Source organism: Pan paniscus, chromosome 6, assembly GCF_029289425.2.
Source record: "Pan paniscus chromosome 6, NHGRI_mPanPan1-v2.0_pri, whole genome shotgun sequence".
In the NCBI taxonomy this organism is placed as follows: Eukaryota; Metazoa; Chordata; class Mammalia; order Primates; family Hominidae; genus Pan; species Pan paniscus.
This window is the reverse complement of record NC_073255.2, coordinates 120,202,955-120,226,575: the sequence shown is the minus strand read 5'-3', so window position 1 is coordinate 120,226,575 and position 23,621 is coordinate 120,202,955. Positions and strand designations below refer to the sequence as shown.

Genomic DNA, 23,621 nt, shown 5'->3' with positions numbered 1-23,621 from the left:
GCACTATCTCAGGAGAAACACTCAGTAATTATCATACATCAGTGTTATGATGTGATAATTGATTATAACATCTTTCTGCTGCCCCTGGGGAGTCCCTGCACTAACCCAGCTCCAGGCACTCTGGACAGATTTTTCTTTGCTTGCAAAAAAAAAAAAAAAAAAAAAAAAAAAAAAGTTGGAGTAACCATTGCCATGCTCTTAGAATGCTATTTCTGGGGAGCATTGACTGTCTTTTCCACATTCACGAGGTGTTTTTAAGCCACATGGAACAAAATTGACTTTAACTCTGGAATGAGGCCTGATGGCGAGGAAGGAGTGTCCCTCTGGGGCCCGGGTGTCCTCTCTCCTCAGCCTCCTGGGTTCAGAGGTGCTGCTAAGGCATCCATAAAAGTTTCCTTATCAAATAGAATGTTTCAACTACCGCCTAATTGCAAAGCTGGTATAAAGGCAGTTTGACTGCTTTATTTAGGTGCCAAATGACAGACTAATTTTGGCCCTCGAGGAAAGGACAGACCCAACATCTGCCAATTCAGACTCGGGCTATATTTAGGAATCCGGTTCCAAAGGGAAGAAGTAAACACAAAATCTAGAGGAGGCCCCGATGGAAGCCTCCTGCCTGGCTCCCATTCTATCCAGGGCAATGCCATTAAGAAACTCCCCTCCTTATCCTCACCGGGAGCGGGGCAGGTCCCTCGGGCCAGTCCGCATGGGGCTGGGGCCTGGGTGTCGGCATGGCTCCGGGGGGCCGTGACAGCTGAAAGGCAGGGCTGCCCTGTAGCAGGCAGAGGACCCTAAATTCACTGAATTTAGACCAGAAGAGGTTTCAAAGGAGCATGGACACTCCATGCAGCCTAGGCCAGGTGGATTACACATTTTCCAACAGCCAAACCTAGTAAATGTGGCTTCCATGCTGTCACTGATTTGCTGATTCAACTCCTGGGCTCAGGCAATCCTCCTGCCTCAGCCTCCTGAGTAGCTGGGACTACAGGCGCACACCACCATGCTCGGCTAAATTTTAAATTTTCTGTAGAGATGGGGTCTTGCTATGTTGCTCAGGCTGGTCTCAAATTCCTAGACTCAAGCGATCCTTGCGTCTTAGCCTCCCAAAGTGTTGGGATTACAGGCATCAGCCACCACGCCTGGCCACCACCTTCTTCTTGATTGGGGCAAATCACCTTTTATCTCTGAGCCTTGGTTTACTCCATCCGTAAGAGAAGGGAACCATTTCCACTTATTATTATTATTATTATTTTTGAGATGAAGTTTTGCTCTTGTTGCCCAGGCTGGAGTGCAGTGGCGTGATCTCGCCTCAGTGCAACCACCTCTGGGTTCGAGTTATTCTCCTGCCTCAGCCTCCCGAGTAGCTGGGAATACAGGCATCCGCCACCACACCCAGCTAATTTTTTTGTATTTTTAGTAGCAACAGGGTTTTGCCATGTTGGCCAGGCCGGTCTTGAACTCCTGACCTCAGGTGATCCACCCGCCTTGGCCTCCCAAAGTGCTGGGATTACAGGTGTGAGCCACTGAGCCCGGCCTCACTTATTGATTAAGGATTAAGGACATCAGCTCTGTGAGTGGCACAGAGACCACACCAGCATGTGGACTCCCTTGTTTTATTCCCACCCCCCTTTCTGCAATCACCTGAGGGTTTCTAGGCATTTAAGCTTCTTCATTCCTTCCCTAGAATTCAACCACTGAAAACTGAAGTCCTCATTTGCTCCTATGACCTACTTTTGCCTCTTGTACTGAATGCCCGATGTGCTGTAAATTCTGTTTTCTATGGAAAGCCTGAAGGGGAGAGAACGGGATGTGTCTACAAGCCGGACTGGGCCTGTCGGGCCTTTTCAGAAGGGGAAACCAGGGAGCACCAGAATGGAGGGTCCAGGGAAAGCGACGGGAAGAACGAGAGTTATGTGACCCCTCAGCCTCGCCGGCTGTGTCTAGCCTAGTTGGCCTGGTTCCATACTAGCTTGGCCCCAAATGGCCTAAGCAATGACCTAGGCCCTATAGTCTTACTCTGGAAGCTCAAGGTTTTGTGTCCACTTTAAGGAATTGGTCAATGAACAGGCAACTTCCAAGGATGGAATAGCATTTTGTAGAAGTCGAGACTTTGGAAAGGCACATATAGATCACCTCTCACAGGACTGCGGCACCAGGAGCACCCTGCACCATCTGCAAGGGACAATCTCCACCAAAGGAGGTGGGAAGATGCGACTAGATTCTGTTTTAAAAGCAGACATCTGGCCGGGCGTGGTGGTGCACACCTGTAACCCCAGCACTTTGGGAGGCCAAGATGGGTGGATCACCAGAGGTCAGGAGTTCGAGGCCAGCCTGAGCAACATGGTGAAACCCTGTCTCTACTAAATACAAAAAATTAGTCAGGTGTGGTGGTGCACACCTGTGATCCCAGCTACTTGGAGGCTGAGGCAGGAGAACTGCTTGAACTCGGAAGGCGGAGGCTGCAGTGAGCCGAGATTGTGCCACTGCACTCCAGCCTGGGTGACAGAGCGAGACTCCCTCTCACACATGTACACACAAAAAGGGAAAATCCTCCATGTGCTGATGGAGGAAGGTCTCCACAGTGTGTTACTAAGTGAGAAAAGCAAGGCACATGGCCTTTTTGAGGCCTGCACGCCCCCCATCTATGTGGAATAAATATTTAGGTGCATGACTGTCCTGAAGGACACATGACAAACTGGGGATGGTGGTGGGTTGGGGTGTGGGGGTGGGGGTGGTGTGTGACAGGAAGATGAGGGAGGGATGGTGACTGATTTCTTAAAAAGATTGTAAGTTTGAATGCTTGCATTTTGTAACTATGGTGCATTTTACTTCTTGGAAAAAATCCTGCAAATCATAATAAAAACAAAAAAGTCAAATAAATCGGTGACTCTGGGCTATGACTTCCCTCTCTTTGGGTGAGGCACAGGGACAAATTCTGCTCTAGGAACAGAGACTTTGGGGGGCCGAGTTCTGGCAAAGCAGCCTTCCCCAAGGGTGTGTGACGGGTGGTGCTGGGAGGTGGGACTGCAGGGTGCTGGGGCGGTGCTGGCAGCCTGCATAGGCTGCCTTGCTCACTTGATGACAGTGACGTTTGTTGCTTTGAAACAAAACCTAAAGTGGGCTGTGGTACTCAGCACTGGCTGCCCCTGACATCTGTGCAGGATCTGTGTGTGCAGGGTCCCCCAGGCAGGGCTGTCCTAGGAACAAAAGACCCTCCAAACACCCATGTTCTCCTGCATAAATGTCACAGGGTGCTGGTTCCAGCAACATGTGGCCAGCCCCCATCTTGAATCCCACAAGCATCTGGAGGCGCTTGGGGAACTGAACAAGCAGGTCACGCACAGTGACAAAGGGGCTTTCCAGCAAGGTCCCTGAGTGATCCCTACACATCACACATCAAGGAACTTTTGAAAAGCGCATGTGCCCTTCCTCCTGTGGCTCTCGGGGCGGCCCCCCAGCCTCATCTCATCAGCCGGGACTTCCCGTGCTGCTCCCGCGCGGCCTGCCTCACCTGCCTCTGGAAGGGTTCACAGTGGCACAGCCAGTCCCTTTGCATCTTAGCTCAGCCGAGATCAGGTTGAGTGTTTTTTTTTTTTTTTTTTTAGATGGAGTTTCGCTCTTGTCACCCTGCTGGAGTGCAATAGTGCAATCTCGGCCCACTGCAACCTGGGTCTCTCGGGTTCAAGCAATTCTCCTGCCTCAGCCTCCCAAGTAGCTGGATTACAGGTGTGCACCACCACGCCTGGCTAATTTTTGTATTTTTACTAGAGACGGGGTTTCCCCATGTTGGCCAGGCTGGTCTCGAACTCCTGACGTCAGGTGATGCACCCGCCTCGGCCTCTCAAAGTGCTGGGATTACAGGTGTGAGCCACTGCGCCCAGCCGAAAAGCTGATTCTTTAATGTCTCCAATTGAAGAGGTATTCTTTTTTTGCAGGCGGAGAGGGTCTCGCTTTGTCACCCAGGCTGCAGTGCAGTGATGCTATCATTGCTCACTGCAGCCTCCACCTCCTGGGTTCAAGTGATATTCTTGCCTCAGCCTCCTGAGTAGCAGGGATCACAGGTGCAAGCCACCATGCCTGACTTATTTTTATATTTTTAGTAGAGACCGAGTTTCACCATGTTGGCTAGGCTGGTCTCAAACTTCTGACCTCAAGTGATCTACCCACCTCGGCCTCCCAAAGGGCTGGGATTACAGGTGTGAGCCACCGCGCCTGGCCCCTGCCTGCTTTAGACAGTGCCGTGGAATGCCCAGGGGTGCAATCAGCCTCTCCTGTCCCTATGAACATGCTATCCACATGCCCCGACACTGACTGTTAGCCATGAACGTGGGAGAGCCGACTGACTGCTTATCAAGGACACTGCTTTAGAATCTTACTGCAGAGTTCAAAGCTCACGAGCCCTGGACACGTGTTCCTGGCTGTCTGGTGGGAACCAGCTAAGAGCCATGACCATGATACGCACGCACATTCAAAAGGAACGTGGACCTGTCCGCGATAGGGGCTGCAGCCAAGGGGAATCTCCTGGCTGTACAAGGTCATGGACAGCCCACGGCCCCGTGGGCTTCACGTCAAAGAGGGGCACACATTGGACCACCCACATTAGAGACAGACCATAGCAGCTGTCTTCTCAAAGAGGCAACTGATACTCTGTTGGCTGACTGGGAACAGCAACAGGCAGCAGAGAAGGCTTGGAACCCATCATTCCTAACACGCCAGGAAAGAGCTGGATATTTCACGATTCAGCCAAGGGCAGGGGACCATCCTTCCACCTGGATAGCCATAATACACCTGAAGCCAGTGTGAATGCAGACGTAACAGCTTGTTAGCCACAGCAATGAAACGCTCCCACATTAAAAAGTTACAAAGTGGCCGGGTAGGGTGGCTCACATCGGTAATCCCAGCACTTTGGGAGGCCAGGAGTTTGAGACCAGCCCTGGCAACAGAGACCAGGTTACTTGGGTATTTGGAAATAAAGAATAAAAAAGGCCGGGTGTGGTGACTTACACCTGTAATCCTAGCACTTTGGGAGGCCAAGGTGGGAGGATCACCCGAGGTCAGGAGTTGGAGACTAGCCTGGCCAACATGGTGAAACCCCATTTCTACTAAAAATACAAAAATTACCCGGGTGTGGTGGCAGGCACCTGTAATCCCAGCTACTTGGGAGGCTGAGGAAGGAGAATTACTTGAACCCCGGAGGTGTAGGTTGCAGTGAGTCGAGATCGCGCCACTGCACTCCAGCCCAGGTGACAGAGCGAGACTCTATCTCAAAAAACAAAAACAAAAACAAACAAACAAAAAAGAATAAAAAAGAGAGACCCACTTCTACAAAAAATAAAAAAATTAGCTGAGTGTGGTGGAAAGTGTCTATAAGTCCCAGCTACTCAGGAGGCTGAGGAGAGAGGATTGTTTGAGCCTGAGAGATGGAGGCTGTATTGAGCTGTGATTGTGTCACTGCACTCCAGCCTGGGCAACAGAGTGAGTCCCCGTCTATCTATAAAAAATAAATAAAATAAATAGAATAAGATACAATAAATTGCTAAATGACAAGAAGGCCACACTCTGAGCAAACAAGCCTTAATGAGCCCCTACCTTCTCCTCTATGAACATTTGGTATGGTTAAGTAGTGTGAGGTCCAGAAATGAGGGATGAAGCCTGGAATGACTGACAGACAAAAGGGGCTTGCAGAATCAGTCCCCAAGGACCACCTGCAACTCCATCTTGAAATGAAGTTTTCCAAATGAGATCAAAGATGACCCTGGTTATAACTACACCCCCCTTTATATCCCAAGGTGCTGGGCATTTTGCAAGAAGCAAACAAAAAAAAATATTTGTAGAAAGTTAAGACGTACCAGGAAATCTATGAACAGGTAACTGATCTGAAGATTTGTCTCTTAAAAATCCTTTTTCTTAAAAAAAAGTTACTCATGACTGGCATGGAACCTACCGCTCACCTTACGCCTTTTCAAGGCCTCAACAGTGTCTAAGAAAAAGTGGTGGGTCACTAGTGACGCTGCTGCTTAAAAATGGCATCAAATTTCCTTAATGCCCAAGCCCGTCACCCCCATGCTCGGATTCTTAGAGGAACATTCAGAACCAGTTGTATCCACCAAGAGGAAAAAGTGATGATGTGAATGAAATGTCAGTTTCTCTCTCCTTTTTGGCAAATTGGCGTCTAAGTCATTAAGGAAAATGGAAGGACAGACAGGGCAACAGAGCCCGGCAGGAAAAGGCTGACGGGAGCTCTCAGTGAGGAAAAGAAAATAGACTCCTGGGCCAGCAGCTTGCTGTTCAGATGGGCGAGGCCACTCTAGCGCAGGGCACCTGATCACCATGGTAACAGAGCACAGAGCCATCCGCCTCCACGGACTCCACTGTAAGCCCGATTCCCTTACTGCAGGACTGTGGCTGGCTGAGCAAGTTGTCCAAAGTCCCTGCCTACCTGGGAAGGAAAACCAACCGCCAGTCCATCTTCGAGACCCAGAGTCTCAAGCACTGAGCATTTCTCACTGACATTCAGGAAGAAGCCAAGCCGGGCTTGCAATGACCTTCCTGCAGACATTGGTTCTACCACGGCGAGCTACTTGAGGCAGGCAATGGAGGGAGCATCTTCTGGGTCTGGGGGCCTCTTGAAAGGATTCTGGGGTAGCCATGGGAAGAACAGGGAATCGGAATCCTGTAGCAATCTTAGGACAGAGGCTCGCTCTCCTGCTTCAGGGGCAGCAATGCTGGAAGCTTCCACAGAGACACTGTCAAGGAAGATTCTAGTCTCTCATGTCACTAATCCCAAGGATTTACTAAAAACCACTGTTAGCAACTCTATTTTCCTAAATTAAATTCCATATACTAGGTGGGGCATGGTGGCTCATGCCTATAATCCCAGCACTTTAGGAAGCTAAGGCGGGTGGATCACCTGAGGTTGGGAGTTCAAGACCAACCTGGCCAACAGGGCGAAACCCCATCTCTACTAAAAATACAACTAGCTGGGTGTGCTGGCGCATGCCTGTAGTTTCAGCTACTTGGGAGGCTGAGGCAGGAAAATCGCCTGAACCCAGGAGGCGGAGGTTGCAGTGAGCTGAGCTTGTGCCACTGCACTCCAGCCTAGGCGACAGAGTGAGACTCCATCACACAGACACACACACACACACACTCCATATACTGTGAACATAGCTTTTTTTCTTTTCTCTTTTTTTTTTTTTTGAGACAGGGTCTCCGTCTGTCACCCAGCTTGGAGTGCAGTGGCGTGATCTTGGCTTACTGCAGCCTCGACCTCCCAGGCTCAAGCAATCCTCCCGCCTCAGTCCCCCAAGTAGCTGGAACTACAGGTGCATGCCATCACACCTGGCTAATTTTTGCATTTTTTGTAGAGATGGGGTTTCACCATGTTGCCCAGGCTGGTCTCGAACTCCTAAGTTCAGGTGATCTGTCTGCCTTGGCTTCCCAAAGTGGTTGGATTATAGATGTGAGCCTCTGTGTGAAACTCCCTTGAAAAGTAACCTCTGATAGTAAAGATTCAGACGAGGAAAACCATATGATAATCTCTTTTCTTTCTGGCAAAGCCCTCCTAGTCTTCCTGGTCCAGAGAAATATTTTCACTTGGCCATCATTATGCTATACAATTTTTTAAAATTTTCCTGGCCAGGTGCAGTGGCTCACACCTGTAATCCCAGCACTTTGGGAGGCCAAGGTGGGGGGATCACCTGAGATCAGGAGTTCGAGACCAGCCTGGCCAACATGTTGAAACTCTGTCACTACTGAAACTACAAAAATTAGCCGGGCGTGGTGATGGGTACCTGTATTCCCAGCTACTCAGGAGGCTGAGGCAGGAGAATCACTTGAACCCAGGGGGGTGGAGGTTACAGTGAGCTGAGATTGTGCCACTGCACTCCAGCCTGGGTGACAGAGCGAGACTCTGTCTCAAAAAAAAAAAAAATATTTTTTCCTGCAAATAAGAAATCTTTTCCCATTTTTCTCCCTAGTCACTATGATTTTTGCTTCTGCTGGTGGCTTTCCTATGACTTCAAGGTTTTGGGTAAGTGATTTGTGCTCAACCTCCCCTCTTGCTGGAATGACATGGAAGGGGGGCGGGGGAGACACACCCATCTGCTGCCTCTTCACAAAAACCACTGGCAACTTCTACACTCTGTTCCGTTTCATCTAGGAGCTCATCGCCTTTTTCTCTCTCCTGCTTCCAATCTGCGAGATTGCCCAGGAGTCTTAACTAACTTTATTCTATAAAGTCAATTGATATTTTACAAATATCATTTACATTCCTCTTAGGAGCCTAGTGTGTTTTTCCTAGGTTTGAAATGTGACTGTTGTACAAATGTTCCAGCACAGTGGCGATGATCCGTTACAATACAAAGTAAAACGTCATTCTTCAAGGATTTGTTCCGTCACGTAGAAGTTGCTTCTGGCATCGATCATTAGCAGGCCTGGCACCAGGGGAGACTTCCTGTTTTATGTAGGACGAGGGTTTTTTTTGTTTTTGAGATGGAGTCTCGCTCTGTTGCCCAGGTTAGAGTGCAGTGGTACGATCTCAGCTCACTGCAACCTCCGCCTCCCGGGTTCAAGCAATTCTCCTGCCTCAGCCTCCTGACTAGCTGGGATTACAGGCTCCCACCACCACACTCAGCTAATTTTTTTGTATTTTTAGTAGAGACGGGGTTTCACCACGTTGGCCAGGCTGGTCTTAAACTCCTGACCTCAGGTGATGCACCCGCCTCGGCCTCCCAAAGTGTTGGGATTACAGGCGTGAGCCACCGCACCTGGTGTAACAAGGGGTTTTGATCTAGAATACATTAGTCACTTTCTGCCAAGTTCAGTCCTGCCTCAATGGACTCAAATACTCTCGTGAGTTTAAAGAAGGCCAACTTCCCGTTAGAGCAGGGGGTCAAGGCTAACTTTCCAAGCAGACGTCCGTAAAACTCCAGCACAAACAGCTATGTCCATTATTTCCCCTGAAGTATTCTGAACTCGAGCCAGTGCTGGATTAGTTCTTGGTACTTTCTAATTAAATTGGCCAAGCCAGAATGAGTGATCCCTTCTTCCAATGGGCACCCGCTCCACCTAGATGTCCAGCCAAGAAGACCCACGGCGTGGGTGAGATGCAGCCTCCCGACCCCCACGTTGGTCAGAGTCAAATCAGAACACGGAAAACATGCAGAACTCTCAACCGGAGACTTGGATGCCACCGAGGTGCCCCGGCTGCATCTGTATGAGGGTTTGGGCTCTTGTAGAAGCAGCAGCCACTGCCCCACAGCTGTTCCCCGCGCTACACATGTTCCCCCTCGTGGAGCTTGCGGCAAGCTGGCGGGCTTCGTGCTCCTGTTAGCTTTGTTTGTGTTTTCAACGAATCAATGGGATATGGAGACGAATCAACATGTTTAGAAAAATACAGAAAGGGAAAAAGAGGACCAGCTCACAGTGCTGGCTGTTCCTAAAAGCTGGCTGTGAAAAGCTCAGCTCCAAGTGTGGGATCGGCGCACGAGAAGGGAGGCGGTGGGGCGCAGAAGAGAGCCTGGGAGCCGTGGCCATGGGTCAGCCTCGGTGGGCTGTGTCCAGGCACCGTGTAGCAAAGAGAACAAGTGTGGTTGGAGACCTCGAGGCTGTGAAATGCAGACAGGAAGGAGCCCGAGTTTCTCAGCCTGCAGCCACCACTCTCCGCCACCACCTGCTCCCAGGCTCAGATCTCAGTCCCCAGCTCTCCATCCGTTCACACCTGAGCTGTCTTCAGGGGCTTCCTGGCCATTTCCTTTCTGCTACCCTACCTTTCCCACTGCTCAAGCTCAAAGCTCCCCATTTTCTTGCTCAGAGGCTGCCTGGATGTCTTCCGGTTAGACAAGAAGTCCCCCGACATGACCCCACCAGGAGAGGGACGTGTGCCCGTGCTTTATCCCTTCCTATCAGACGGTAAGCCCCCTGAGTGGGGAATCTGTCTCCGACTTAGACCCCAGCCCTGAACACAAGGCTCTGGGCCGACAAAGGATGACAGTGGGTGTGCAAATCTTGGCAGAGTCCCTCCATGCACTGTCAGCTCGCTCTCCATTAGAAACTGACACAGAGAGGGACCCCGTTTGCAGATAGGATGCCATATTTCAGCTCCCCAAATCCAGAATGTGCGGTCCCTCGGAGTCTCGCCGGGACAGACCAGAGCACGGGACAACAGAAAAGGCAGTGAGACATTTCATGCAAAAGCAACAGAAACTGGCTGCTTACCTGAGCTCACACAGCCCTGCTGCAGCGGGTCCTGGAGCGATGTCACAGAGTGGAGGACTAAAGTAGAAAAAGGTTATAATTAAAGGAAGGAACGCGGCCCAGGGCTTAAAGCTTCCTAACTGAATGTGGCAAGGCCCGGGGAGGCTTCCCATTCCTCCTGGGGAGGGGCGGGCATGGGGACCCACGGGCCGGGGAGGCGCTGCTGTTGCAAGGCCAGGCCCCCGGGCCGGGAGCAGGTGAAAGGTTTCGCCTGTGACATCTTCCACTTTCGTACCTTTGGCTGACTTTCTTTCTTGACTCCCTGATTCAGCTACTTGACTTTTACCTGTATTTATGTATAAACAGCATTTTTTAAATTGGTAACTCATTTTCTGCTGCTTATAAAATTAGACAGGCATGATCTCTCCTAAACACTGAAGTCAGTCCCACGGCAGCAGGTTGTGGAGGAAGGGGACGGTTCTGTACCCCAGCACCAGCCCACGGTGGGGAGTGTGGTTGGCCACCTCCTGGGGCGGAGTTCCCTCCTCCCTCTCTGCATAGCCCAGGTGGGGCTGCTGTGACCAGGTCCTTGCTATGGGGGGGCAGCCCCTCTCCTGTGGCAGGACCCCCATTACCTGGCCCTTGCTGCTGGCCCTGGACGGGTAGAACACCCTGGCCTAGCTCGCCGTTCAGCCAGAGCTGCATCCGGATGAAGGGTTCTCGGCCTTTCTGCGTCAGCTTGCTCCACGGCTTCGGTCGGGACAGCATGTCGCTGACGCTGCCCTGGGACAGGCCCAGCACCTGGAGTGGCACCGAACACACACGGCCATCAGTGCCTGGCTATTAGCATGACGCCACAGATGCTGCTGCAATGCACACCCACCACGCAGAGGGCACGTCTAGGGCTGACTTCTGAGCACAGAACCACGGCCTGGTGGCGGTGACAGCTTGTGGGCAGGGAATACGCATTTAAAGATCAATGGTGGCTGAGACCCCGGCACAGGGGGACTTTCGGGTGAGCCATGGTTACAGCCACAGCTCTCAGCTCCCAGGGAGGGAAGAGGGTCTCATCCCAGGGTCTTGATCCTGCCAAGATGGCAGGGCTGTCACCGTGACACCCTGCGGAGGAGGTGTGTACAAGCACCTTGCTCTTCACTTGGTGGCACCGGGAAAGGCTAAGGTTCCAGGGACGAGATCCCTCCAGAGGTGGGGCAGTGGGTGCCGGTGGACCTGGGGAAGCTGGTGTCCTCTGCAAACGCTGAGCCAGGCCAGCATTTAGAAAGGTCTGCTTGTTCTGACCACATCCTGATCAAAGGTGGGGGCCCAGAGGTGAGCTGGTTGGACCTGGGGAGCCGGCCTGGGAGTGACATTCCGCCGCAGATGATTGCCGAGTTGCGTGTACACACCCGAGTTTTCTGACGCTCCCATATGGCCATACATATGTATAGGCACAAACACCCCCCACAGGACACAGATGCCGCCCTGGGATATTTAGGGGCTGCATCCGATCACTCTTTTGAAAAGTTCTCAAGTTCCAGAATAAAACTGCACTCACGGGCCAAACAAGTTCAATGCTATTAAGTCTCTGCTAAATTTAAGGCATGAGCACGAATGTCTATTTCAATGTTCTCAAATGGTATTTTTACAACACTGAACTAGAAATCTCAAGGGACTTGAAATACTCATCCTCATTTCTAGTCGCCCCCCTTCACCTTTTGCAAAATCAGGGCAAAGTTCGCCATCGGACACCACCGGGATTCACAGCACAGCATACGGCAAACACTGAGTGGAAGGCGGGGCGGGGAGTGCGGAGACGGTGCCACGCAGGGACCCTGGCTTGGCAGGGGAGGGGGTGGGATTTGTCCCCTGCTGATCCAGCCACGTGCTCCCTCAGGAAGGTGCCTTTTAGGGGAGAGGGGTGCTTCTCCTTCTATTCAGCACTCCGTTATTTAATCTAAAATGGTAGGGGGTTGGGAGGCCAAGGCGGGCAGATCACTTGAGGTCAGGAGACCAGCCTGGCCAACATGGTGAAACCCTGACTCGACTAAAAATAGAAAAATTAGCTGGGTGTGGTGGTGGGCACTCGTAATCCCAGCTACTCGGGAGGCTGAAGCAGGAGAATTGCTTGAATCCAGGAGGCGGAGGCTGCAGTGAGCCGAGATAGCGTCACTGCACTCTAGCAAGGACGACAGAGTGAGACGCCATCTCAAAAAATAAATAAATAAAATGATACTAGGACATGATGTTTATTTTAGATTTGGCAGGCACGGTTAACCCTCATTCTCCTGAATCTCAGTGACCAGGAAAGTGCCAAGAACAGAAAGGCCTAGAAGCTCGTCCATGCAAGATTACACTTTCCTGAGCCAGGGAAGGATGATAGGGAAACACGGGCTGCCCTGCTTGGGCCATCCCCAAGCTGTGTGTCCCCGGGCAGGTTGCTTGACCTCTCTGACTGAACAATATCCAAGAGTTACACAGAAAGGAACAATAATGCTCTCTGCAGCTTTTTCTAGTAAGTCCCTTTTGGCTCTCTGCGTACTGGTGGTCCCTCTGTGTGATCAGATCGGATTTTTTTTGGCCAAAGAAGCCTGCAGGGGTGCCTCTCAGCTCCCCTTGGCAGCAAAAGCTGGATGTGGACTCCGCTGCCAGTCAGCTTGGGGCAAGTAGTTAACGTCCCCAAGCCTTGGTGTCCTTCCCTGTCAATTGGGGATTTTACCATCCACTTCCCAGCGCAACTGAGAGGTCGAAAGGGCAGCATGCAGGTGAAAGGCTGAGCCTAGAACCTGGCTGCAGTCGGGGCTCGGCAAATGGGATCGGGGCTGCAATGTTCACCAGCCGCACCTTGGAAGTCTGGGAGCAGAGGATGCCTTACGCTCTGCTCTTGGGTGAATTGAAATGGGTGAGGGTCACAGGCTGCGGGATAGATACTTGGTCCTCAGCAAGGAGAAGAGACGGGAGAACCAAAGCCCCCAGAGCAGATCCCTTACCTTCTCCCCGAAGATTCTCTGGCAGATGCCATTCTTGGCCAGCTTCTCCTTAACCTGCCGGGTGAGCTCGATGGTGTCCACCTCCTGGTACATGTAGACCTCGTACTGCTCGGGGGTCAGCGGGGGGACTGAGGGCTTGGTGGGCTTGGACATGGGCACGATCGGGGAGGATGGCAGGGGGCTGTTCTGTGGTGTCTCGCTGCGGCTGGCCCCGGTCAGACTCAGCTCTGAGCTCTGGGAGTATGGGGACTCAGCGCTGGGCCACTCCTTCCAGTACTCTGACGACGAGGGTCCCTGGAGCTGACTGCGCTCGGCCCGAGGCTGGCTGCCACCTCCGCTGCCACCGCTGCCCTTCTCTTTCCCACCGCCCGCTTCTTCGGCCTTGGCCTCCTCGGAGGAGGCGGCATTTCTTCTCTCCGGCTGCACCGCGCTCCACCAGTGGTCCTTCCAGGCACCGCTGCGGCCCACCTCATTTTTCACCTGTCTCAGGACCCCTTGTGCACAATCGGCTGCTCCCTGGGGGTCCAGCCCGGGGGCGTCCTGGGCCTCCTTTTTGAGGGCCGGGGGGTTCGGCAGAGCAGAGGCACCGGCCTCAGGAGCTGCGGAGGGCTTCTTCAGGGAGATGGCGAGAGGCGGGTAGCTGGACACGGTGGGCATGGGCGAGGTGGACAGAAGCTTGGGGGTGAGGATGGTGATGTCACTCTGGGACAGTGGTGCCTGCTTTAAGGCAGGGTCGAGGGCAGCCTGCTGGGCCTCCATCTCCCGGCGGGCTTGCTGCAGGATGGAGCGGATGGCGTCATCAGAGTTCCCGCTGCCGGATGCGGAGGAAGGCTGGGCCGGCTCTGCTGCATGGAGAAACAGGGGTGAGAGTGTGGCAGGGCGGCCCCCTTCAGCTGGGGACATGCTTCTCATCCTAACTTGACCTACTGCAAAGTGTGGGTTATTTGGGAGAACCACACTGTGTATTTCCCCAGCATGGCCCCTGTCAGTGAAACATTCAGGCATCTTGTCTCAACCAAGGACCAGGGCCTGACACTACAGCTTGATGACCTGGTGGCCTTTGGTATACACACAGATGTAGAGGGTAATAAAGGGGGTGTCAGTGAAAGTGCTCCCTGACCTGCCCTCCTGGGGCTCCTTTCCCCGAGAATTTTTTTTTTTTTTTTTTTTTTTTTAGCGACAGGATCTTGCTGTTGTCCAGGATGGAGCACAGTGGCACGATCACGGCTCACTGTACCCACCCTCCACCTCCCTGGCTCAAGCAATCCTCCCAGCTCAGCCTCCCAAGTAGCTGGGACCACAGGTGCATGCCACCATGCCTGGCTAGTGTTTTAAGAGACAAGGTCTCTCACTGTGTTGCACAGGCTGGTCTTAAACTCCTGAACTCAAGTCATCCTCCTCCATCAGCTTCCCAAAATGCCAGGATTGCAGGTGTGAGCCACCGCACCTGACCTCTGATAATTTTTATACTTGGTATTCATTTTCCTGTGCTATATTCTGAAATGCAAGTGGTTCTGTCAAAGTTAAGGAGCGTAATTTCTGTGAATAATTACAACTAGGGGCCAGGCGCGGTGGCTCACACCTGTAATCCCAGCACCGTGGGAGGCCGAGGTGGGAGGATCACTGGAGGTCAGGAGTTCGAGACCAGCCTGGCCGACATGGTGAAACCCCGTCTCTACTAAAAACACAAATATCATGGGCATGGTGGCACATGTCTATAGTCCCAGCTACTCGGGAGACTGAGGCAGGAGAATCGCTTAAACCCGGGAGGCAGAGGTTGCAGTGAGCTGAGATCGTGCCACTGCACTCCAGCACAGGCAACAGAGCGAGACTGCATCTCAAAAAAAAAAGGTAACTATTAGGCAAATACAGATCACACAGATCTGCTTCTCTCTACGTGCCTAAATGCTTGAGAACAGGCATTCATTATTGTTTAAAAAAAAAAAAAAGTTAATTACTGCTGACCAGAGCACTCATGACAATTCTCTTAATTAAGTTTGAAGACAGTGGATGAAGAAATGGAAGCTGTACCAGTTTTCTGCACTTGGAGCTCCCTCTTGGCTTGCTCTAGGATGGACTTGATGGCTTCATCAGAGCCAGTCTCCGAGGCTCGGATCCGGGTGGTGATGTTACCTGTGGGGAGAAGTTGCGCCAATGACATCAAACCCAAACCCCGGACAAAAATCAGCGCTGCGCGAAGACGTCATTCTGATATATAGCCCCGGGTGGGGGCTGGTGACACAAGGAGGCAGATGTGGCCTCCCAGTGGCCTGTGTTTGCTGTGAGTGCAACTTCACAGCGACACCGGGCAGGAGGGATTTCCTGCTCATTTGACCTTACGGTCAATGTTACTCTGCCAGAGCCGGACACCACCCGTGGGTTAGTACCCGGGAGAACCGATCATTTAATCCATATATATAAAAGGCGAGTGATTAAAAGGCAATGTTTCTCATGAGTCACTTAGAAGCAACTGCTGTGGCTTGGGACTGACTCTCCTCGGGGTTAGATGTTTATTGGAGGCTGGGGTCCCACACAGGATAAACGGAAAAGGAGGGCAGAGGGTTTGAGGCTGATTGTCTATCAATCATTCAGAGGCACAGTGTGAAGAAAGGCTTAACTTAAAAAATTGTTTGCACCTATTATCACATAATATCTTTTTAAAATTTACAAACGAGGAAAGGAGCCTGCAGAAATTCCTAAGCGGGGAGGATGGATTCTTTCGGCCACATGGTGATGTTTTGTGCAGGCACACGTGCCAACGAAATGAGGCTACTATGGCCCAGGGGCTGGCCCCAGCTCTTTCGGGAAGCCACCCGGATAGTTTAATTTCTTACTATCTTCCTAAATAGGAACCACTGCATTCAAAACAAGTATACCACCATTTAAAAACAAGTATGCCACCGGGACGATGTGGGATGCGTCCGTTCCATAGGACCTTGAGTGTGTTTCCGAGTTAAAAATACGAGGAAGCAGCAGTATTTAATTTGACGGGGTCACCTGACTTTTCTCAGAGCAACCGCTGTTATTTTTTCAACTGCGTCTGAGAAAAACAGGGAACCGGGTAATTAGGATCTGAAGTGGGCTGGGATTCAGACTCGGGGGGCTTAGCTTAGCAACGCCTCTTCTCACCCCCGCCTGCGCTTGGGAGAGGGCAGGCAGCTCGGGAGGAAGGGGCTGGGTGTGCTTGAACCCGTGCCTTGTTTTATACTTACTAGCTGTTTTTCCATCAGGTTCCAGGCCAGAATCACACTGCACAGTTTTAACCCAAATACACAGCTAAGGACATGCTGCTTCCCTAGGTGACTGACTGCAAAGAAAACGCCTGCCTGCAACATACCTTCAGACCCATTTCTTCGTTTCGGTACTTCCTGAAATAGTCTGTTCAGGCTCTGGCCTGGATTCTCTGTTGAAAAACAAGTGTGGTAAGAACAAAACAATCAGGGGAATGGTGGTGTTGACGATATGGGCTGTGTGACATGAAATCTGAGCCGCCTGTCACTAAAGAAAGGGCTCAGGGCTGCCTGTGCAACTCGGGAGTTTCTAGAATCTTCTGAGAGGCCCTTCCCTGGCTGACCGGCCCGCAGAGGCCGTGGCTCTGCTGCAAAAGGAGATGGGGGAAATCTAAGTAGTGACCTACGGCATTGAGGCCAGGGAGGTCCACGGGAGGGAGGACTGCCTTGAAGGAGGATCACCCGCCAGCCCCCAGAACAAAGCTTGCATTAATCATCCAAAGACATTCAATTGCGGTTAACATCCTCATAAAACACTGCATTTTCTTGGTGCAAATTGATGCTGTTCAAAACATCTCCCTGCTCTGTTTGAGTCTAAATTTCAGGGTGTTTCAAACATGTCTGATGAAATGACCTCTCAATAGCTCTGTTGATGTGGCACATTGATCCCCTGGTCTTAAACAGAAAAGGAACTTTCTTTTTTGTTTTGTTATTTGAGGCAGGTTCTCACTCTGTTGCCCAGACTGGAGTGCAGTGGCTCAATCATGGCTCACTGCAGCCTCCACCTCCTGGGCTCAAGCCATCCTCCTGCCTTAGCCTCTCAAGTAGCTGGGACCACAGGTACACGCCACCATGCCCAGCTAACCTTTTGATTTTTTTGTAGATCAAAAGATTACAAAATATATGTTGCCCAGGCTGGTCTTGAACTCCCGGACTCAAGCGATCCATACACCTCAGCCTCCCAAACTGCTGGAATTATAGGCGTGAGCTACTGTGCCCGGCTGGGATTTTTTGAAATTATGAATGTGACTGACATTTTATCTTTTTACGGAGGGTGGGGTAGAAAGGGTGCTTAAATAAAACTTTTGTGTATTTTACTCAAGCCAGGCCTGTTTTACTCATAATGCTAAACAAATCACTAATGGACCGTGAACAATGTAGGGAAGGTGGCCACGGGACACGCCCTCTTCTGCAGGGTGGGAAGAGGGGAGGTGTCATCTGTGATGTATTCTCCCTACAGAACCAGCTTTGCATGAGGATCGAGCCCAGTCAACGTTGCTGCTATGGGGCTGGAGGGGACTTAAGGGCTCCTCCCAAAAGTGAGACCAGCACCCAAGGCCAATTGGACCCGCGGCCACTAAGCATACGGAGACGCTATACATCATGTAATGCAATTCCCTCTGATACGATCTCTAGTATTGAAATACTATAGGGTTTCCTAAGTATGGAGTGCTGAGTGCGTTTCAAAGGCCAGATCTCCCAAATCTAACAGCCTTAACTCATGCCGGGCCACCCTTGAGCTCTGGACGTGGCAGAAGTAAAGAGAACTTTACCTGATGTGATGCACAAATGTTTCATCACGCACACAGACACACGCACGCATGCACACACACGTGCAACTCTGTGACGGGCTCACACGCTGGCGCCACCCAACACCAGTCTCTCACCTCTTTGTCTGCCTTGGATGCTACGGAGGGCCAGGATGTTCTGCTCATCGGAGAGGAACTGTTTCATCTTGTGAAATGGCTCCTTGCCACGAACAGTCAGTTTATTCCATGGCTTGGGCCGGGCCAGAATCTCGCTCACGGACCCTTGAGATAGTCCCAACACATAATGTCCGAAAATACGTTGTCCGATATTGTGCTTAATCAGCTGCTCTTTGACCTGCCGGGCGATTTCTGCAGTGTCCATCTCCTCGCCCTCGGAGACGCTCCCAGCACTTTCTGACTGGCTGGGGGATGGGGCCATGCCATTGACATCTGGGCTTTGTTGTAATGGACTTTGGGAAGATATGGAGTTTGTGCTGTATGGACCTGTTGAAAAAATCATGCTTGTGCTTCCGGCTTCCTGCATAGCCTTGGAGTAGAAGGACTGCATTAGCTGCCGCTGGAGAAGAGAGTTTAGTGCAAATTTTCCTGTAGAAGCCAGGGGTAGGCTGGGGCTTGCCAGGGATGAGCTGAAAAAGTCTTGACTTAACCCCGCTGGTGAGAACTGGTGTGTACCATTAGTATTGGAAGCCTGCTCCCCCGGGTTGCGGGGCAACTGAGAAGGAGGGGGGGCCGGCAAAGATCCCGGGCGCCGACTTTCAGGCTGGTCTTTCCCTTTCCTCCTGGCTGACCCTACAAGGAAGGGCAAACAGAATGCATTATGGGGGATTCCAAAGGGGGAAAAAAAAACCAAGACCAAAATGCAAAAGTTTGCCCCCGCAAAAGGGAAAACAAAAAAAAGTGCAGGTTTTTTTTACAAGGGCCAATGAGGTGGGTTGGTTTGTTTTCCGATTAAATTTGTAAGTCAGCCAAACGAGGCTTCCCAAAACAAGCAACATGCATTCATGTTTGCGCCTTTCTTGTACGTTGCAGCCTGGAGAGTCCCCTTGACATAGACTCAAACTCCTAGCGTGACAAGGAGCTGGTGACACACACAGGGAAGAGTTGACGGGTCGCGGGCCTCTTACTGGGCCCGCTGGCCCCGGCCGGAGGAGCAGCAAACACTGACATTTTAGGACCAATGGATTCGCTCGCACCTCTTGCTCTGAGGCGATGCACCGTACCGAGCCCCCTCGAAGTGGAGGCGCGCGCCCGTTTTGAGAATGCAATACCATTAGAGCCCGAGACACCTGTACGCGTTTTACCAGCTGCCCAAACCAGAAGCACAGTCAAGTGACGCCACCATTTGGGGGATGAGCCAAGAAAGGCTAAGGATGGGGGACGCGTCCCCAGGGGAAACCTGACCAAGGAAGAAAAACCTCTACTGGACCCGGCAGGCCCAGGGCTGTCCCTGAAAACACCACCAGAGCGAGGCTGGGTTCACACTGCCCCTGGCCTCTGTGCAGCACAACCAGACACAGATCAGAAAGGCCGACGTCCTCCGAGCTGTCCCTCCCGGGGATTCCAGCCGCACTGCCCCTAACTGACCTCCGCAGAGCCTGTGCGGCTGGCCCGTCTCGACGTCCAGCTTTAAGCAGGGCGGGGAAGGGAAGGGAGGAGCGGTGAGGAGGAGGGCACCCAACACGCGTTAGTCAAAGGTTCTCGTCAACCGGCGCTTCTCTGGCCATGCATCTGTCCAGACTCACGATTCACCTTCCTCTTCCTCGACCGACCCCTGGAAGCGAACCAAGCACCGCACATGCGCGAAGCCCGGCCAACCTACCGCTCAGGTCGCTGTTGGAGATGCGCAGTGCGGCGTTCTCGGACTGCAGCGAGCGGTTCTTCTCCAGCAACAGCACCTCCAGGGGCTTGGCCGCATCCTAGAAGGGGCAGAGCGGGGGTCTCACTGCGGGGCCGGCCACTCACCCGCTCCCGGGGCCACCAGGCCCGGAGCCCTGCCTCCCTCCATCTGTCCGCGTTCCCACCCAGCTCTCGATCTGATTAGGAAGTGGGCTGCGGACAGCTGATTTCCCCCCAAGTCGTTTAACACAAGTGGAAAACAAGTTCCCTTTAGAAAGAATGGATTCTAGTTGAAGTCATTTTCCTTCTTAGACTTCCACAGCTCCTAAAAAATTAATTATTCTCTCATCTGTTCTCAAACTCAAGCGACCTGAACCCGTGCCTCATTTGGCCATAAGACTGGCTGCCAAGCCACAAACGTCTGTCCGAACGTTACTGTAAAGGGAACTTTTCTTTTTTTTTTTTTTTTTGCCAGCCACAAAGATGTTGGCTGTCTTCTGGGCATCAGGAGTCAGATTCCACTTAGGATGTCAATTTTATTTGATTTGATTTTTTAATTTTTTGAGATGGAGTCTCACTCTGTCGCCCAGGCTGGAGTGCAGTGGCACGATCTTGGCTCACTGTACCCTCTGCCTCCTGGGTTCAAGTGATTCTCCTTCCTCAGCCTCCCAAGTAGCTGGGATTACAGACGTGCGCCACCACGCTCAGCTAATTTTTATATTTTTGGCAGAGATAGGGTTTCACCATGTTGGCCAGGCTGGTCTCAAATGCCTGACCTCAAGTGATCCACCTACCTCAGCCTCCCAAAGTGCTGGGATTACAGGAGTGAGCCACCATGCTTGGTCTGGGATGTCAATTTTAATTGGCCACCAGATGACCCTGGGCCACTGTCATCCTTCCCTTGTACCTTCTCTACTGAGGCAGCGTGTAACTAAAGTTCCTAAACCAATCCATTTTTGGCTGCTCTTTAATGCAATAAAAAAAAAATAGTCAGTCTCAATCTGTTGTCCAGGCTGGAGTGCAGTGGTGCGATCATAGCTCACTATAGCCTTGAACTACTGGGCTCAAGCGATCTTCCTGCCTCAGCCTCCCAAGTAGCTGGGACCACGGGTATATGTCATAGTACTTGGCTATTTTTTTTTTTTAATAGCAACATGGTCTTGCTATATTGCCCAGGCTGGTCTCAAATTCCTGGCCTCAAAGCGATCCTCCTGTCTTGGCCTCCCAAAGTGCTGGGATTACAGGCATGAGCTACTGAGCCTGGCCTTCTTAAACACAATCTGAAATTGTTTTTTATTTATGTTCTTAGTACCTGCTGAAGTGAAATCACAATTTCACTTCAGTTACCAGTTTGGAAAACACTAGCTTTTCTCTTTTTGTTAAAGATAATTTGCTTTTTGGTAGTGCCCATCTCCTATCAGTCAGGGATGAAGCAATCCCTTGTTCATCCCCAGCTTGGCTTTTGATCTATGCCTGGTTCATGCCTTGGACACACGGAAAAAAAGGAGACAAAAAAAAAAAAGATAATTTGCTTCAACTTGGTTAAATGTTCTTGAAGTATGACTCATCGGCTGTAAGTGAGAGGTCTCGTAGAAACAGTGAGATCATGGGATATGCCGGAGGGACCAGTGGTAACCAGCAGTGGGGCTGACGCTAGTACTGACCATTGAGGTGAGACACGTACCTGTGTCCCAGCGCCCTCGGACGGTGCAAACTCCATGGACTTCAGAATGCTGCAAGAGCACAACAGAGGGGTTATTTTATTTACTTTTTGAGACAGAGTCTCGTTCTGTCACCCAGGCTAGAGCGCAGTGGCGCGATACTGGCTCACTGCAACCTCTGCCTAGGTTCAAGCGATTCTCCTACCTCAGCCTCCCGAGTAGCTGGGATTACAGGCATGTGCCATCATGCCCAGCTAATTTTTGTATTTTTAGTAGAGATGGGGTTTCACCACGTTGGCCAGGCTAGTCTCGAACTCCTGACCTCAAGTGATCCACCCGCCTCAGCCTCCCAAAATGTTGGTATTACAGGCATGAGCCACCAGAGTGATTATTTTCTACTTATACCTTTGACAACAGCCACATTAATAAGCATTAACATTACAATTTCCTGCTCTCCAGGAACCGAAGAACTGTCAACTTTAACAACTTCCCTGGCAGTAATAGAATCTGATAATGTCTCTAGAATAACTATTCAACTAGCAGTTGGCTGGCAAAAGTTTCTTGCCTAGCATGTAAATCATTCCATATGGAATCACACCAGGTCTGTTCAGAGTATAATTTTAAAGTTTAATACAGACATAACATTGTTGCAAGTGGAATGTATTTGTAAAGCTTAAAGGGAAGGAAAAAGTTGTAAGGAGAAGCCAGAGAGAGGGGAACCCACCAGGGCGGCCACTGCCCACACCTCACTCCTAACTGGCACCTACCTGGGGACCAGGGGACATAGGCAAAGAGCAACCTCCTAGACTTGGATGACTCAGAAGCCAGGTGGGCAGACCTTCTCTGCAGCCCCAGGTTGGGGAAGGAGTGCAATGACAAAGATGTGGCAAGAGAAGGTGACTTCTCCCTCCCTTGTTCTCAATGGCACTGAAAAGGGCCGCACCCTGATCACTACGGTCTCTGGGCTGTCTCAGTGAGTCCAGGTCCCCAGGATTATTACTGTTTCTTGAGTTCCTTTTGCTGTGGATGTCCCTTTTTTGCTGAGTTTACCAGGGAGAAGAGGGGAAGTGAGGCTATGTGGCTTTGAAGGAGCTGCAAGTGTTTCTTTGAAATACCAAGGATGGAAGAGAGAGACCCAGAGCAGGCTGGCTGGACCGTGAGATTTACGACTCACAGGTGCAGAGTCAACCGGACCTTCGCCATGTTCCTGCAGCCACGATTTCGGCCTCTGTCCCCCTAGTGTGATCCACCACACCTGGATAATTTATTTTTAGTAGAGACGGTTTTGGCCAAGCTGGTTTCCTGACCTCAGGTGATCTGTCGGCCTCCCAAAGTGCTGGGATTACAGATGTGAGCCACTGCGCCCAGCTGAAAGGGGTTTCTTAAGATGGAATCCTGTCCTTCCTTTCCTATTTTCTTTAGGATTATGTAATAAAAGACCACGTGTCTCTTTATCTATTCTACAGATCTTTACCAGCAGCCTGCTATCCGCTTGTTGCCGTGGGGAATCAGAACCACTCCTGGTCCGTACTCCAGGAAATTTACAGGCCATTACAGGTAATAGGCAAGACTCCAAGTGGTCCATTAAGACAGAACTTGTGAGGACCCCAGCAGGAGGGATCTTGATGGATTGGAGACCACGTCTCAGTGTCATGATGAACAAGCATTGGAGAAGGGCCCTGAAGGGACAGGGTGTCTTGTGCTGCAGTGCATGAGGATCTGAGGTCAGCATCCCCTGTTGCGTGGGGGTGAGGAAGTGGAAACGGGACGATGCTGAGAAGGGGACGCGGGCAAGAGCTCAAGAGCACAGCTGGTTCACCAGGAAGTGGAAAACTAGGAGCGCATTTGGGCAAAGAAGCCACCTGAGTGGGGCTTCCGTATGTGCACATGGTGGTGGGGCCTGTCATGTGCGGATGCAACAGAAAGAGTTAGCAGAAATGCAGTGACAAGCGGGGCTGGTGTGGCAGCCCTTCAGTGGGGGTAGGGGCAGCCTGTGGTCCGGCAGGCTGTGGATGAGAGGGAGTAGAACGGTATGTGTTGCAGGCTGGAGCCTGGAAGCCTCAGCTCCCAGGGGATGAAGTGAACGTGGGGGTTGGGGGGGAAGAGGAGGAGGAGGAGGAGCAAGAGGAAGAAGAAGAGGAAGAGGAAGAAAGAAGAAGAGGA

General features: G+C 51.5%; 1 protein-coding gene and 1 non-coding gene across 8 annotated transcripts in view; one reads left to right on the top strand and one right to left on the bottom strand.

Annotated features, from left to right (window-relative positions):
- The window catches only part of CUX1 (cut like homeobox 1), a 468,328-nt gene that overhangs the window by 69,097 nt on the left and 375,610 nt on the right, over positions 1-23,621 (bottom strand). For 4 of the 7 annotated variants that reach the window (XM_057302918.2, XM_055114738.2, XM_055114737.1 and 1 more), the window contains exons 13-14: positions 21,482-21,530; positions 19,781-19,877 (exon numbers count right to left, since the gene is read on the bottom strand). In XM_057302918.2, coding sequence (XP_057158901.1) covers positions 19,781-19,877; positions 21,482-21,530 — 146 coding nt within the window. Of the gene's footprint in view, positions 1-10,215; positions 10,273-10,829; positions 10,996-13,181; positions 14,027-15,212; positions 15,315-16,518; positions 16,585-18,078; positions 18,751-19,780; positions 19,878-21,481; positions 21,531-23,621 lie in introns of all 7 variants that reach the window. The other 3 variants (XM_034964655.3, XM_055114736.1, XM_034964654.2) reach the window with 1 other exon arrangement.
- LOC112440585 (small nucleolar RNA SNORA48) lies at positions 21,163-21,294 on the top strand. The gene has a single exon (XR_003028614.2). It is a non-coding gene; the product is annotated as a small nucleolar RNA SNORA48 (small nucleolar RNA).